This window comes from Dromaius novaehollandiae, chromosome 28, assembly GCF_036370855.1.
Source record: "Dromaius novaehollandiae isolate bDroNov1 chromosome 28, bDroNov1.hap1, whole genome shotgun sequence".
NCBI classification, from domain to species: Eukaryota; Metazoa; Chordata; class Aves; order Casuariiformes; family Dromaiidae; genus Dromaius; species Dromaius novaehollandiae.
In genome coordinates this window covers 5,130,574-5,145,061 of record NC_088125.1, presented here as the reverse complement: position 1 = coordinate 5,145,061, position 14,488 = coordinate 5,130,574, and the positions used below count along the sequence as shown (strand labels likewise).

Genomic DNA, 14,488 nt, shown 5'->3' with positions numbered 1-14,488 from the left:
GCAGGGGGCGGTACCGGTCCCAGCTCTGCCCCCCGGTGCCGGCAGGGGGCGGTACCGGTACCACTGCTGCTCCCCGGTGCCGGCAGGGGGCGGTACCGGTACCACTGCTCCCCCCCGGTGCCGGCAGGGGGCGGTACCGGTACCACTGCTGCTCCCCGGTGCCGGCAGGGGGCGGTACCGGTACCACTGCTCCCCCCCGGTGCCGGCAGGGGGCGGTACCGGTACCACTGCTGCTCCCCGGTGCCGGCAGGGGGCGGTACCGGTACCACTGCTGCTCCCCGGTGCCGGCAGGGGGCGGTGCCGGCGCGGCCGGGGGGAGGCGGCGCGGCCCGTGGAAGATGGCGGTGCGGAAGAAGGACGGCGGCCCCAACGTCAAGTACTACGAGGCCTCGGACACCGTCAGCCAGTTCGACAACGTGCGGCTCTGGCTCGGCAAGAACTACAAGAAGGTACCGCCGCCCCCGCCGCCCCCCCGGCCCCGGCCCCCCCCCCGGCTGTCAGCGGCCGGGCGGCGGCGGCCTGCTCACCCCCCCCGTCCCCCCCCCGCAGTACATCCAGGCCGAGCCCCCCACCAACAAGTCGCTGTCGAGCCTGGTGGTGCAGCTGCTGCAGTTCCAGGAGGAGGTGTTCGGCAAGCACGTCAGCAACGCGCCCCTCACCAAGCTGCCGGTGAGCCCGGCCCGCGCCCCCCCGCCCCTGCGCCCCAGACACCGGAGACCGAGACCCCCGAAACACCCGGGACTGAGACCCCCGACACCGGGGAGTGAGCCCCAAAATACCCAGGACTGCGCCCCAAAACACCCGGGCCCGCGTCCCCGCCGCAGCTGCGCCCCCGACACGCGAGACTGGGACCCCCAGACACCGGGGACTGCGCCCCAAAACACCCGGGACTGAGACCCCCAAACACCCGGGACTGCGCCCCAAAATACCCGGGACTGCGCCCCAAAACACCGGGGACTGAGCCCCCAAAACACCCGGGACTGAAACCCAAAACACCCGGGACTGAAGCCCAAAACACCTGGCCCCACACCCCCGCCGCGGCTGCACCCCCGGCACGCAGGACTGAGCCCCCAACACCCGGGACTGCACCCCCAAAACACCCGGGACTGCACCCCAAAACACCCGGGACTGCGCCCCAAAATACCCAGGACTGCACCCCAAAACACCCGGGACTGCACCCCAAAACACCCGGGACTGCGCCCCAAAATACCCAGGACTGCATGCTTGAGATCCCTGGAAACTGGCCCCAAATCACCTGGGACCGAGCCCCAAAACACCTGGGCCGGAGCCCCCGAGACCCTGGGTTCTGCGTCCCGGAGACCCCTCGGGAATGGCCCCAAAACACCCAGGACTGCTCCCCAAAAACACCCAGGACTGCGCCCTGAGGCACCGGGGAGTGTGCCCCAAAATACACGGGACTGCACCCCAAAACACCTGGGACTGCGCTGCCGAGACCCCCCCCAGGGACTGCACCCCAATGACCCAGGGAGAGAGTCCCAATGGCTTGGGGACTGCGCCCCACATGCCCCCCCCTTATTGCACCCCCAAAACAGCCCCCCTGTGACTGTGCCTCAAAGACATCCCCCCCCCGTGACTGCACCCCAAAGGCACCCAGGGACTGTGTCCTGGAGCCCCCCGGGACTGTGCCCTACGGACAGCTGGGCACTGGCCCCGCAGATGGCAGCTGCGCCCCAAAGACACCTGGGGACTGTGCCCCAAAGACACCCCTCTCCCTGGGGACTGCGCCCCAAAGACACCTGGGGACTGCGCCCCAAAGACACCCCTCTCCCTGGGGACTGCGCCCCAAAGACACCTGGGGACTGCGCCCCAAAGACACCCAGGACCGTGCCCCATGGCCAAGGACTGCGCCCCAAAGACACCTGGGGACTGCGCCCCAAAGACACCCCTCTCCCTGGGGACTGCGCCCCAAAGACACCTGGGGACTGCGCCCCAAAGACACCCAGGACCGTGCCCCATGGCCAAGGACTGCTCCCCAAAGACACCTGGCGACAGCACCCCACTGACTGTGCCCTGGTGACACCCGGGATCCCGACCCGGGGACAATGCTCCAAATGGGGGCAGCGCCCCGACGCCCTGGGGACAGTGTCCCAGGGACACCGGGGGACGGTGCCCCGACGCCCTGGGGACGGGCCCCACCATGGACAGCGCCCCGGGAGGCCGGGACCGAGCCCGGGGGCAGCACCCCGGCCCCGGGGGACAGCGGCCCCACCACGGACAGCGCCCCGGTGGCTGGGGACGGGCCCGAAACCTGGGGACCGAGCCCCCAAACCTGGGGACAGTGCTCGGAACAGGGACAGAGCCCCAAAACGTGGGGACCGAGCCCCAGAACCTGGGGGCAGCACCCCGGCCCCTGGGGACAGCGTCCCGACCATGGACAGCGCCCCGCACGCGGCCGCAGCACCCCGATGGCTGGGGACGGGGCCCAAAACCTGGGGACGGTGCCCTGAGCAGGGACAGAGCCCCCAAACCTGGGGACCGAGCCCCCAAACCCGGGGACAGCACCCTGACACCTAGGGACAGCGCCCCAATGACGCGGGGACGGCGCCGTCCCCCGCCCCGCTGGCCGCCCTGCAGCCCTCGCTCCTGACCCCTTTCCTCCCGTTCCAGATAAAATGCTTCTTGGATTTCAAGGCGGGAGGAGCCCTGTGCCACATCCTGGCGGCGGCCTATAAATTCAAGAGCGACCAAGGATGGTGAGCTGCCGCCTTTCGCCCCGCGGCGGGAGGGCGACCGCGGGCGAGGGTGGGGGCTGCGGGGAGGGCGTCGCGTCCTGCGCCGGGGGCGGCGGGAGCGGGTCGGACCCCCTAGTCCCCCTCGCGGGACCGCCTTGGGGGTGGTCTCCGGGCCGCTGGTGGCCCATTGACCATGCCCATCCCCGTAGTAAGCAGGTGGTGGGGCAGAGCCCCCCCCCCCCAGCCAAGGGCCCCGTCGCGGGGCTCGGGCGCTCCCCCCCCCCGTCCCCCAGGCAGGCTTTGAATAGCTGATGAGGAGACCTGAGCTGTGGCTTTCATGAGAGTCGCTCTTTTCTTCCAATAAGGCGGCGTTTCGATTTCCAGAATCCTTCGCGGATGGACCGCAACGTGGAGATGTTCATGACCATCGAGAAATCCCTGGTGCAGGTAATGCAGCCCCCCCGCCCCCCCGCCGCCCCCGGCCCTGCTCCCTCGCCCCCGCTCACTGCTCTGCTGTCTTCCTTCCCCAGAACAACTGCCTGGCCCGACCCAACATCTTCCTGCACCAGGAGATCGAGCCCAAGCTGCTGAGCAAGCTGAAGGACATCGTCAAGAGACACCAGGTAGGTGGCAGTGCGGGGGGGGGGGGGGGGGGGGGGTTAGGTGGCTCCGCCTCGTGGCCTGACCGCCGCCTCCGCTCCCCTGGCAGGGCACGGTGACCGAGGACAAGAACAACGCGTCCCACGTTGTCTGCCCCGTCCCTAGCAACCTGGAGGAAGGTGGGTGCCTGCTGCCGGGCTCTGCAAGGCGGGCGGCTCGGGCCGAGCCTCCCTGCCGGGGCACTTGGGAAACGCTCTGGGGTTTGGGGGGGGACAGGGCTGAGCGAGGCGTCCCAGGGCCCTTCCTTCAGCAGGGCAGGGACACGGCACCGCAGGCCGCGGTCCGCTGTCGGGGCTCCATGTCCCGGCCCGCCGGCAGCCGGCACTGACCTAGCTCCCTCCTTCCCCCCCGTGTCTTGCAGAAGAGTGGGTGCGGCCGGTCATGAAGAGGGACAAGCAGGTCCTGCTGCACTGGGGCTACTACCCAGACAGGTGAGCGGGGCCGGGCACCGTCCCGCGCACTTCCAGCCCCGGTCCGCCGGGGGGGCTCCGGGATGCGGCTGACGCCGTGCACCGCCCCCCCCCCAATGCACGAGGCATCCCTCGGGGCGCCGCTCTCACCCCGGCCCCTCTGCTCCCCACAGCTACGACACCTGGATCCCCGCCAGCGAGATCGAAGCCTCTGTGGAGGACGCGCCGACGCCGGAGAAGCCCCGGAAGGTAGCGGGGTCCCCGGGCTCAGACGGGGGCTGGGGCCTGGCCCCCTCCCCTGCCCGCCCGCCCGCCCGGGGCCGGGTCTCCCTGACTTGCCTGCCGCCTCCCCGGCAGGTCCATGCCAAATGGATCCTAGACACGGACACCTTTAACGAGTGGATGAACGAGGAGGACTATGAGGTGACGGACGAGAAGAGCCCCGTCTCCCGCAGGAAGAAGATCTCCGCCAAGACCCTCACAGACGAGGTCAGAGCCTCGGCGAGGCCGCGGAGCGGGGGCTGCAGGCGCGTGGGGCCTGCGCTGGCGCTGGGAGGGTGGTGGGTCCGGGCTTGGAGCCGGAGAGGTCCCATCCCCGCAGGAGGAGAGGACGGCAACCCCTGTGCCCCTCGCAGCGGCAGCGCTGGGGTTTGCTGCCCGGCTCGGCCGGACCCGGGGGAGCCCCGGGAGGTGGTAACCCCCCCCCCCCACACCCCCCCCAGGTGAACAGCCCCGACTCGGACCGGCGGGACAAGAAAGGGGGCAACTACAAGAAGAGGAAGCGCTCGCCCTCGCCCTCGCCCACCCCGGAGGCCAAGAAGAAGAACGCAAAGAAAGGGTGAGGGGGGCTGGGGCTCCGCTGCCAGCTGGGCTCAGCCCCGGGTTGGGCCGGGGGGGTCGGGGCCTTGGTGCGACGGGGAGAGGGAGCCGCCACTGCCCCCCCCCCGCCCATGGCTGCAGCCGTGACCGGGGCGGGCGGGTCTCCCCTCCGCAGCCCCTCCACCCCCTACAACAAATCCAAGCGTGGGCACCGCGAGGAGGAGCAGGAGGATCTGACGAAGGACATGGACGAGCCCTCGCCGGTCCCCAACGTGGAGGAGGTCACCCTGCCCAAAACAGGTCAGGGCCAGGGCTGGGGCCTCCCAGGAGCGGGGTTGCCCCACGGCTCGGTGCCCCCCTGGCTGGGGCAGCATTTCGCCCCCCCCCCCCGCCTTGCCCGCGCCCGGCTGGGCCCTGCTGGGCTGGGGAGGCGGGATCGCCCATCTCGGGGGGCTCAGCACCTCTTCCCTGCCCGTGCAGTGAACACCAAGAAGGACTCGGAGTCTGCGCCCGTCAAGGGGGGCACCATGACGGACCTGGGTGAGTCCCACCCCGGCTGCTGGCTCCGGGGCCACGTTTGGGGCTGGGCACGGGGTTTGCCAGGCTCTGCTGATCCGCAGCATCTCTCGTCTCTTCCAGATGAGCAGGAGGATGAGAGCATGGAGACGGCCGGCAAGGTGAGGTGATGTCCCTGTCGAATCGCCTGCCAGCCGAGGGAAGAAGCCCCTCTTCGCCCCTAATGCCAGCCGTTTCGTGTGGCCACAGCCACTTCTCCCCACACTGCTCCGAGGAAGCTCTTCCCCACCCCAGAACTGGGGTCACCGTCCTGCCTCGTGCCTCGTCACCTCCTCCAGGGCCAGAGCACTGACCCCGTCCCTTCCCCTCGCCCCGGGGTTGCAGGGACGTGGGAGCAGGCGGCTTTTCTCCTCCTGCTCTGGGTGGCTGAGCGCAGCGCTCGGGGTGGCCGGAAGGGACCGAAGGCCTGGGTCGCCCGCGGCCCCTTGGCTCACGCGGGGCCGGTCTCTTCCAGGACGAGGAGGAGAACAGCACTGGGAGCAAGGGGGAGCAGGCCAAGAACCCAGACCTGCACGAGGACAACGTGACGGAGCAGACCCACCACATCATCATCCCCAGCTACGCGGCCTGGTTCGACTACAACAGGTACGGGGCCGAGGCCCGAGGGTGCTGCGGGTGCCGGGGCCACCGGGGCCGGCGTGCTGGGGCGGCGCAGCGGCACCCTCCAGCCTCCCTTTGCCTTGCAGCGTCCACGCCATCGAGCGCCGAGCCCTGCCTGAGTTCTTCAACGGCAAGAATAAATCCAAGACGCCCGAAATGTGAGGCTGCACCCCCAGCCCTGCCCGCCGCCCCTGCGTGCCCCCGCCCGGGGCCGCGGCTCGCCAGGCAAGAGGGGGCTGAGACGGCTCGTCGCTCTCCCACAGATACTTGGCTTATCGCAACTTCATGATCGACACGTACCGGCTCAACCCGCAGGAGTACCTGACCTCGACGGCCTGCCGCCGGAACCTGGCCGGGGACGTCTGTGCCATCATGCGGTGGGTCCGCGCCGGGGCTCGCGGCGTTGGGGGGGGGACGAGGCTGCTGCTCCGAGTGGCACGGCCGGCTCGGGGCACCCTGGGGCTGGGAGGAACGGGGCGGTCAGGCCGGATCCCTCACCGCTTCCGGAGCGGGACTTGGCGGCGGCGGCGGCAGGGCTAAGCGGCCGCTCTCCGCAGGGTCCACGCCTTCCTGGAGCAGTGGGGGCTCATCAACTACCAGGTGGACGCCGAGAGCCGGCCGACCCCCATGGGCCCCCCGCCGACGTCCCACTTCCACGTGCTGGCCGACACGCCCTCGGGGCTGGTGCCGCTGCAGCCCAAGACGCCCCAGGTGGGTGCGAGGGGGGGGGGCCTCTTTTCCAGCGAGCAGGAGACCGGCGGCCGCAGCACGACACCGTCCCCGTGGGCTTCCTCCCGGCCGCCGCGGGCGGGCGCCGGGGGGGGCTGAGCACAGCTTTGTCTGTGCCTCAGGGTCGTCAGAGCGACGGCGACGCCAAGACCGGGCGCAAGAGCAAAGACATAGAAGACCTCGTCACCGAGACGGTGAAAGGGAAGCCCGAGCTGGTAGGCGGGATCCTTGGGGCCCGTCCCACCCGCCGCTGGCTGAGGAAGGCCCCTTCCCTCCTCTCCCTCGCGCCCTGCATGCCGCCGCGGCGAGGCGGGACACGCCGGCGTCGCCGGGCACGGGGGGGGCCGGCACGGAGGGCTTCGTCCGACCGGAGGGCTTCGTCCGGAGGAGCGTGCGCCGAGCGGAGCGGGGGCCGAGCCCCCGGCGGCCGCTGCCCCGCCGCCCCCCCAGCGCCGCCTCTCCCTCCCTCGCCAGCAGGCCTCGGCCGCGCAGCAGATGCTGACCTTCCCCGACAAGAGCAAGGAGAAGCCGGCGGACATGCAGAACTTCGGCCTCCGCACGGACATGTACACCAAGAAGAACGTCCCCTCCAAGGTGGGTGCCGGCCCCCCCCCCCCCCCCAACCCGCCCGCCCGCCGCGGCCCCGCTCACGCGCTCTCCCCCTCGCAGAGCAAGGCCGCGGCCAGCGCCACGCGCGAGTGGACGGAGCAGGAGACGCTGCTGCTGCTGGAGGTGAGCCGGGGGGGCCGGGGAAGCCGGGGGGGCCGCGGGGCCGGACTCCCCCCCCCCCGCTGTGCCGCGCTCACCGCCCGCCCCGCAGGCCCTGGAGATGTACAAGGACGACTGGAACAAGGTGTCGGAGCACGTGGGCAGCCGCACGCAGGACGAGTGCATCCTGCACTTCCTGCGCCTGCCCATCGAGGATCCCTACCTGGAGGACTCGGAGGCCTCGCTGGGGCCCCTCGCCTACCAGCCCATCCCCTTCAGCCAGTCGGGCAACCCCGTCATGAGCACCGTGGCCTTCCTGGCCTCCGTCGTGGACCCCCGCGTGGCCTCCGCCGCGGCCAAGTCGGCGCTGGGTAAGGCGGCCGTGGCCCGGCGTGCGGGGGCGGAGGGGGCTGTGCCCCACGGCAATGGGGCAGATTTGGCCGAGGCTGTGGCAGGGAGCCGGGCTTTGCCCCGCGTGTCCTCCACGGGAATAAGGGAGGCCACGATGTCCCAGAGGCGGGGGAGGGGGGAGAGGGGGGAGGGGGGGGGAACGCGGTCTCCTCGTGCGGGAGCTCGGCAGCGGAGCCCCTCGAGAGCTGCCCCACGGCAAGCAGGGCGCTGGGAGGTTGGGGGGGGGGGGGGTCCGGCCGGGGGGGCTCGGCCCGGCTCACGCCCCGCTGGCGGCCCCGCTCGCAGAGGAGTTCTCCAAGATGAAGGAGGAGGTGCCCACGGCGCTGGTGGAGGCCCACGTGCGCAAGGTGGAGGAGGCGGCCAAGGTGACGGGCAAAGCCGACCCGGCCTTCGGGCTGGAGAGCAGCGGCATCGCCGGCACCACCTCGGACGAGCCGGAGCGGATCGGTGAGGGCGGCGCGCCGCGGCCCGGTGCAGCGAGTTGGCCGGGCCTCGGGGCGGGGGGGCGGCGCAAAGCGCGGCGCTGACGGCGGCTCTCGCGTCCCCAGAGGAGAGCGGCGGCGACGAGGCGCGGGCGGACGCGCAGCCGCCGGAGGAGAAGAAGGAGCCGAAGGTGGGTTGGGGGCGGGGGGGGCCGGGTGCCCCCCGGGCGGGCGCCCGCTGACCTGGCGCCGCTTCGCAGGAGCCGCGGGAAGGCGGCGGGGAGGAGGAGGCCAAGGAGAAGCTGGGGGAGCTGCCCAAGAAGGAGGAGGAGAAGGGCAAGGAGGCTGAGGGCGAGAAGGAGTCGGAGAAGAGCGACGGCGACGGGCTGGGTGAGGATGGCCGGGCGCAATGGACGGCTGACGGCGCCGGGGTGGCTGCGGCCGGGGGGGGCGGGGGCGTCCCGCTCAGCGGCCCCCCCCGCCCACCCCAGGGGACCTGGAGAAGGACAAGGAGGCCAAGGAGGGGCAGGAGGAGCCGCCCAAGGAGCTGGTGGAGCCCGAGGCGGAGCGGAAGACCAAGGTGGAGCGCGACATCGGCGAGGGCAACCTCTCCACCGCCGCCGCCGCCGCCCTGGCCGCCGCCGCCGTGAAGGCCAAGGTGAGGGGCCGGGGGGGGGGGAGCCGGGGGGCTGCCCCCCAGCCGGGCCCCACGCTCACACCCCCCCCCCCCCCCCCCCGCCGCACAGCACCTCGCCGCCGTGGAGGAGCGCAAGATCAAGTCGCTGGTGGCACTGCTGGTGGAGACGCAGATGAAGAAGCTGGAGATCAAGCTGCGGCACTTCGAGGAGCTGGAGACCATCATGGACCGGGAGCGCGAGGCGGTGAGCGGGGCGCGCCGGGGGCCCACACCGGGCTGAGCCGGGGCGGGGAGGGGGGGGAGCACCCCAGTAAGCCCAGTGCCCCCCGCAGCTGGAGTACCAGCGGCAGCAGCTGCTGGCCGACCGGCAGGCCTTCCACATGGAGCAGCTCAAGTACGCGGAGATGCGCGCCCGGCAGCAGCACTTCCAGCACCTGCAGCAGCAGCAGCCGCCGCCGCCGCCGCCGCTGCCGCCCGGGGCCCAGGCGCTGCCGCCCGCCGGCGCCCCGCTGGCCCCCGCCGCCCACGCGCTCGCCGCCCCCCCCGGCGCCCCGCCCGCCCCCGCCATGGGGGCCCAGCCCGGCCTGGTGCCGGCCGAGCCCCTGGGGCAGGCGGTGCCGCCGCCGCTGCCCGGCGCCCCCCAGCCCGGCCCGGCCCCCCCGGGGCCCGTCCCGGCCGTCCCGCATGGTAAGCGCTGCCGGGGATGGGGTGCAAGGGGTTGGGGGGGGCACGGGGATGGGTGGCGTAATGGTGCAACCCCCCCACCGCACCCCGCATGGTAAGCGCTGCCGGGGATGGGGTGCAAGGGGTTGGGGGGGGGGCATGGGGATGGGTGGTGTAATGGTGCAACCCCCCCGCCACACCCCACATGGTAAGCACTGCCGGGGATGGGGTGCAAGGGGTTGGGGGGGGCACGGGGATGGGTGGTGTAATGGTGCACCCCCCCCAACCTCTCCGCAGCCCAGGTGCCGTTCGCCGGCCAGCCGCCGCCGTCGCAGAGCCTCGCGGGGACCCTGGCGGGCAGCGCGCACCCCCCCGTGCCCGGTAACGCGCCCGCCGCCGCCCCGTCGCGCGCGGCTAACCCCCCCGCCGGCCCCGCCGGGGCCGCCTTCCCCGCTAACCCGCCCGCCCCCCCTCTGCATGGGGCCCTCGCCAGCAGCATGCCGCCGGGGGGGCTGCCCCCCCCGCCCCCCCCGCCCCCGGGGCCCGGCTCCACCGCCGCGCAGAGCCCGGCCATCGTGGCCGCCGTGCAGGGGAGCCTCCTGCCAAACCCCGGCCTCGGCCCAGGTGAGCAACCGGGGGGGACGGGGGGGGGAGGGGACGGGGCAGGGGGGCTCTGACCCCTCCCGCCATCGGAGGGGGGGGGGGGGGCGCGCAGCGGGGCAGGAGGTGCCGTCGCACCCCCCTTACCCCGCCCCCCCCCCTTTTCTCTCCCCGCAGACCAAGGCCCCCCGCTGCAGACGGACCCCATCGCGCCCAGCCCCAGCACGGCCACCCCCGTCCCCCCCACGCAGTGAGCCCCCCCCGCCGCCGCCGGCCCGGGGAGACCGGCCCCCCTCCCCCGCAAGAGGAACCCCCAAGGAATCGCCCCCCCGGGCACGCTCGCTCGGTGCCCCCCCGAAACCTCCCCGCTTTGGTATTTTTTTATGATTGTCCCGGATTTTATTTAAGCGTTGGGCCCCCCCGGGCGGCCAGGGACACTGCTCCACCGCGGCTATTTATACGACAGCTCCAACCCGACCTGGCAACTGGGCATTTACACCTCTTCCCCCCCCTCTCTTATAGCCCCTTTTTTGTTGTGTTTTGTTTTTTTTTTAATAACAAAAAAATAAAATTCCAAGTCCCCGGGGCGGGAAGAGCCGCCGGTGTCGCAGGGTCTGTGTTGGGGGGGGGGGGGGGGCAGAGAGGCACGGGGAGCCCAGCACCTTTTCCACACTTTATTGGGGGAGCTGGGGGGTGGCGAGCGGGGGGGGGGGGGGGGGGGGCCGGGCCGGGCTGGCGAGCAGTGGGGGGGCAGCCGGGGGGGGGGGGGAGGGAGAGGAAAAGGCACAAAACCCAGGTAACCCGGCGGGGGGGGGGGGGGGGGTCTTCAGCCGCTCAGCACCATCCGGACCAGCTCTGCGGAGAGAAGGGAGAGACGGGGTGAGGGGGGGCTCGGCGGCGGGAGCAGCCCCCGCCGGCCCCTCGCCACCAAAAAAGGCAGGAAAAATTAAAAAATGAAGGCGGGGGGGAGGGAGAGAAGGGAAGAACCGTCATTTCTACAGCTACTGCCAGGCACCGAGGCTGAAGTCGAGTCTAGAAGCCGCTCTGCTTCCTGCCGGGGGGGCTCGGCCGCGCCGGCAGCCGGGGGGGCCGGACCCCGCCGGGGAGCAGCCGGGCAGAGCCGGGGGGCCCGGCCCCCGCGGGGCTGAGGCCCGGCCAGCTCGTGGCACCCCCCGCCCCGGGCCCCGGGCGCCCGCAGCCCTTCCCCAGCGCAGAGGTAGAGGCAGCTCCATGCAGAGAGACATGCGGAGGGGCTGGGCGGGGGGCGAGCGCAAACCCGCGGCCCGTTCGTTCTGTTCCCTTTTGTTTTTTTTTTTTCTTTAAAAAAAAAAAAAAACAAAAAGCCAATAAAAAGGAAAAGGAGGGGAAGGGCGGAAAAAATAAGTAAGTGAATAAGGAGGCAGCTGGAGGTATGTGGGAAGAGGCGTACCCCTCGCGGCTTCACCCTGACAAGATGTGTCTCACAAACGCTGGGAGGAAGGAAGGAGACATGATCATCACGGGGGAGCGGGACGCGCGCCGAGCCCCCCCGCGCCCCCCCCGGCCCCCCGCGCCCTCACCTTCGTAGTTGATGCAGCCGTTGCTGTCCTCGTGCCCGGCCACCAGCTGCTCCACCTCCTCCTCCGTCATCTTCTCGCCTGCGGGACGCGGGGTCAGGGGGGGCCCAGGGGGGCCCCGGGGCTGGCCGAGGGTTTGGGGGACTCAGAGGGTCCTTGGGGCACCTGGGGATTTGGGGGTCCCTGGGGCTGACCAGGGGCTCCCCGGGGCCAGCTGGGGGTTCAGGGGCTCCCTGGGGCGACCTGCAGGTTTGGGGGTCTCCAGGGCTGACCAGGGGCTTTGGGGGGGTCCCTGGGGCCAGCTGGGGGTTTGGGGGATCCCTGGAGCCAACTAGGGGCTCGTGGAGGGTTTGGCAGGTCCCTGGGGCCAGCCAGGGCCTCGGGGGGATCCAGAGGGACCCCAGGACCAGCCGGGAGCTCACGGGGTCTCCAGGACCAGCTGGGGGGTCACCAGAGCCCGGGACATCCCCAGGCGCAGCGGGGGGCTCTCAAGGGTCCCCGGGGGCCTCGCGGCGTCCCCCCCCCAGGCGCTCACCCAGGGTGACGAGGACGTGGCGGATCTCAGCGCCCATGACGGTGCCGTTGCCCTCCTTGTCGAAGACCCGCAGCCCCTCCACGTAGTCCTCGAAGCAGCCCTGGTCCTTGTTCTTGGCGATGGTCTGCATCATGGGCAGGAACTGCTCGAAGTTCAGGGTCTTCAGGTTCATCTCTGGCCGGGAAGGGGCAGGGACGGGGCGGTGAGGAGGGGCTGGGGCCGCCGCGGCCCCCCCGGGCACGGGGCCCCCCCGCTCACCATCGCTCTTGGGGTTCCCCAGCACCTTCATGACCTCGGCGTTGGTGGGGTTCTGGCCCAGCGCCCGCATCACGTCCCCGCACTGGCTGTACAGGATCTTCCCGTCGCCCGTGCGGTCGAAGAGCTGGAACGCCTCCTTGAACTCTGCGGGGCCACCGGCGTCAGCGGGGCCCACGGGAGCCCCCGACCCCACCCCAGGGACCTTGCACCCCACGGGGCCCCACACACTGCGCCCTGCACCCCACGGGACCCTGCACCCACTGCACCTTGCACCCCACGGGACCCTGCAGGACCCGACACCCCACAGGGCCTTGCACCCCACAGGGCCCCACACCTTGCACCCCGTGGGACCCCACGCGTTGTACCCCGCACCCCACGGGCCCCCCACACGCCATGGGACCATGCGCCCGCGCCCCACATGTCCCCGCGCCCCACGGGACCGGGCGCAGCCTCCCTGGGCAGCCGCCAGCTCCCGCCTCGGGTTTCGTTTCCGAGCGGGATCCGGTTTCCCGGGAGGAATCCGACGCCCGTCGGAAACGGGGTCACGGAGCCGCCTCGCCCCGCGGGGCCCAGGTGTCCGAGCCCCCGCCGCCCCCGCCCCCCTCCCGCGGGCTGGAGGTGCCCGAGCAGGAAGAGGGCCCAGGCGTCCGGGCCGCCTCCCGCCCTGCTCCGGGCTCTAACCCCTCCCCTCCGGGAGGGGGCCCAGGCGTCCGGGCGGGATGCTGCCGTGCAGGAAGCGGACCGGTGCCCGGGCCGCCTCCCGCCCCGCTCCCGCGCTCACCCCTCCCCTGCGGCAGGGGCCCAGGCGTCCGGGCGGCCCCACCCCGCAGGAATGCGCGGCCCAGCCCCGCGCTATGCCCATATAAGGGCAAATGGCGCAACCGGGCCCGCCGCCCCGGTACCGGGCGCTCCCCGGCGCCGCCGAGCCGCAGCGTCCCGCCGGGCGCGGCCCGAATCGGGGCCCGGCCCGGGGTGCGCGGGCCGCCGCGGTACCGGGCGATACTGTGCACCGGGAAAGGCCCGAGCTGCCGGGCGGGGCGGGGGCAGACACTTCCCGGTAACCTCCCCCCGTCCCCGGTCACCCGCGCACTCACCGGCCGTCTGCTCCTCCGAGAAGTCGCACTGCGGGGAGAGCGCGGCCGTGAGCCGGCACCGGGCCGCGCCGTCGGGTGCAGCGCCGCGAGCCGGCCCCACCGCCCGGCCCCGGTTCCCCCCCGCCGTGCATCGCCCCCAGCCCCGGTTCCCCCCCCCGTGCATCGCCCCCAGCCCCGGCTCCCCCCCCCGTGCATCGCCCCCAGCCCCGGTTCTCCTCCCCCCACCGTGCATTTACCCAGGCCCGGCCCCCGCCGGTGCATCCCGGTCCCCCCCGCCCGCTGCGCCCCGGTCCCGCCCCGCGCATCGCCCCCGGCCCCCACCATGGCGGCGCCGCTCCCGCTCCCGCTCCCGCTCCCGCTCCGCTCCGCGCTCCGGGCTCTGCGAGCCGCCTCCGGGCGGGACCGGCCCTTTCTACCGCCCGACGTCACCGCCCGCCCATTGGCCGCGCGCCGAGTGCGTCATCGCACGCTAATGAGGCGCCGCATTATGCATGCAAGGAGGCGGGGCCAGGCGAGGCCCCGCCCCTGCTCCCGGGGGGGATTTTTTGCCTATAGATGGGCACGGAGCAGGGCCGGGGGGGGCTGGGGGCACCCCACGGGGGACACCCCGGCGGGGGACAATGCAATAGGAGACCCCAACGGGGACAACCATATGGGGGACACCCCGACGGGGCCACCCCGAGGGTGCCACCCCCATGACAGCGCCCCACGGGGACACCCCCACGGGGGACACCCCCACGGGGGACACCCAGCAGGAGACAATGCAATAGGAGACCCCAGTGGGGACACCCCAATGACAGCACCCCATGGGGCACAGCCCAAGGGGGGACACCCCACCAGGAGACAACTCAATAGGAGACCCCTCACTAGGAGACCCCAATGGGGACAACCTAAGGGGGGCAACCACGTAGGGGACACCCCCATGACAGCACCCTATGGGGGACAGCCCAGTGGGGGACACCCCAACAGGAGACAATGCAATAGGAGACCCCAATGGGGACACCCTAAGGGGGGCAACCACGTAGGGGACACCCCAACAACAGCACCCCACGGGGGACACCCACTGGGGAACCACAACGGAGACACCTTAACGGGGGACAGCCCACCGGTGGCACTC

At 72.3% G+C, this 14,488-nt stretch overlaps 2 protein-coding genes across 5 annotated transcripts; one reads left to right on the top strand and one right to left on the bottom strand.

The window, feature by feature from the left end:
- Positions 1–277: 277 nt before the first annotated feature.
- On the top strand, positions 278–10,318 carry SMARCC2 (SWI/SNF related, matrix associated, actin dependent regulator of chromatin subfamily c member 2). 3 transcript variants are annotated; one of them, XM_064498638.1, is made up of 29 exons: positions 278–449; positions 550–669; positions 2,629–2,714; positions 3,059–3,140; positions 3,224–3,316; positions 3,403–3,472; positions 3,715–3,784; positions 3,937–4,012; positions 4,121–4,252; positions 4,486–4,601; positions 4,758–4,882; positions 5,063–5,122; positions 5,222–5,259; positions 5,613–5,743; positions 5,845–5,916; positions 6,022–6,135; positions 6,316–6,469; positions 6,610–6,702; positions 6,965–7,081; positions 7,157–7,219; positions 7,308–7,566; positions 7,892–8,053; positions 8,155–8,219; positions 8,289–8,418; positions 8,520–8,686; positions 8,775–8,909; positions 8,998–9,352; positions 9,626–9,952; positions 10,106–10,318. In XM_064498638.1, the coding sequence occupies exons 1-29, from the start codon at positions 339–341 to the stop codon at positions 10,180–10,182; spliced, it is 3,600 nt and encodes a 1,199-aa protein (XP_064354708.1). In that variant the 5' UTR covers positions 278–338; the 3' UTR covers positions 10,183–10,318. The 3 variants fall into 3 exon arrangements, with proteins under 3 accessions (XP_064354708.1, XP_064354710.1, XP_064354709.1); XM_064498640.1 differs by having other exon boundaries at positions 6,962–7,081; positions 10,106–10,217; XM_064498639.1 differs by lacking the exon at positions 6,610–6,702 and having other exon boundaries at positions 6,962–7,081.
- Positions 10,319–10,588: 270 nt separating this feature from the next.
- Positions 10,589–13,839, bottom strand: MYL6 (myosin light chain 6). 2 transcript variants are annotated; one of them, XM_064498643.1, is made up of 7 exons: positions 13,693–13,839; positions 13,372–13,399; positions 12,278–12,421; positions 12,020–12,193; positions 11,488–11,565; positions 11,358–11,397; positions 10,589–10,783 (listed from the first exon to the last, which is right to left on the bottom strand). In XM_064498643.1, exons 1-6 carry the CDS (start codon positions 13,693–13,695, stop codon positions 11,369–11,371), a joined length of 456 nt encoding a protein of 151 aa, XP_064354713.1. In that variant the 5' UTR covers positions 13,696–13,839; the 3' UTR covers positions 10,589–10,783; positions 11,358–11,368. The 2 variants fall into 2 exon arrangements, with proteins under 2 accessions (XP_064354713.1, XP_064354714.1); XM_064498644.1 differs by lacking the exon at positions 11,358–11,397.
- Positions 13,840–14,488: the final 649 nt, after the last annotated feature.

Coding starts and splice junctions, on each gene's coding strand:
- MYL6 (XM_064498643.1), bottom strand. Junction 12,422..13,371: donor CTCGGAGGAGCAGACGGCCG/GTGAGTGCGCGG, acceptor GTGGCCCCGCAG/AGTTCAAGGAGGCGTTCCAG. Junction 11,566..12,019: donor CCACGTCCTCGTCACCCTGG/GTGAGCGCCTGG, acceptor CGCGTCCCGCAG/GCGAGAAGATGACGGAGGAG.
- SMARCC2 (XM_064498640.1), top strand. CDS start 339: ATGGCGGTGCGGAAGAAGGACGGCGGCCCCAACGTCAAGTACTACGAG. Junction 5,260..5,612: donor GCATGGAGACGGCCGGCAAG/GTGAGGTGATGT, acceptor GGTCTCTTCCAG/GACGAGGAGGAGAACAGCAC. Junction 5,917..6,021: donor AAATCCAAGACGCCCGAAAT/GTGAGGCTGCAC, acceptor GCTCTCCCACAG/ATACTTGGCTTATCGCAACT.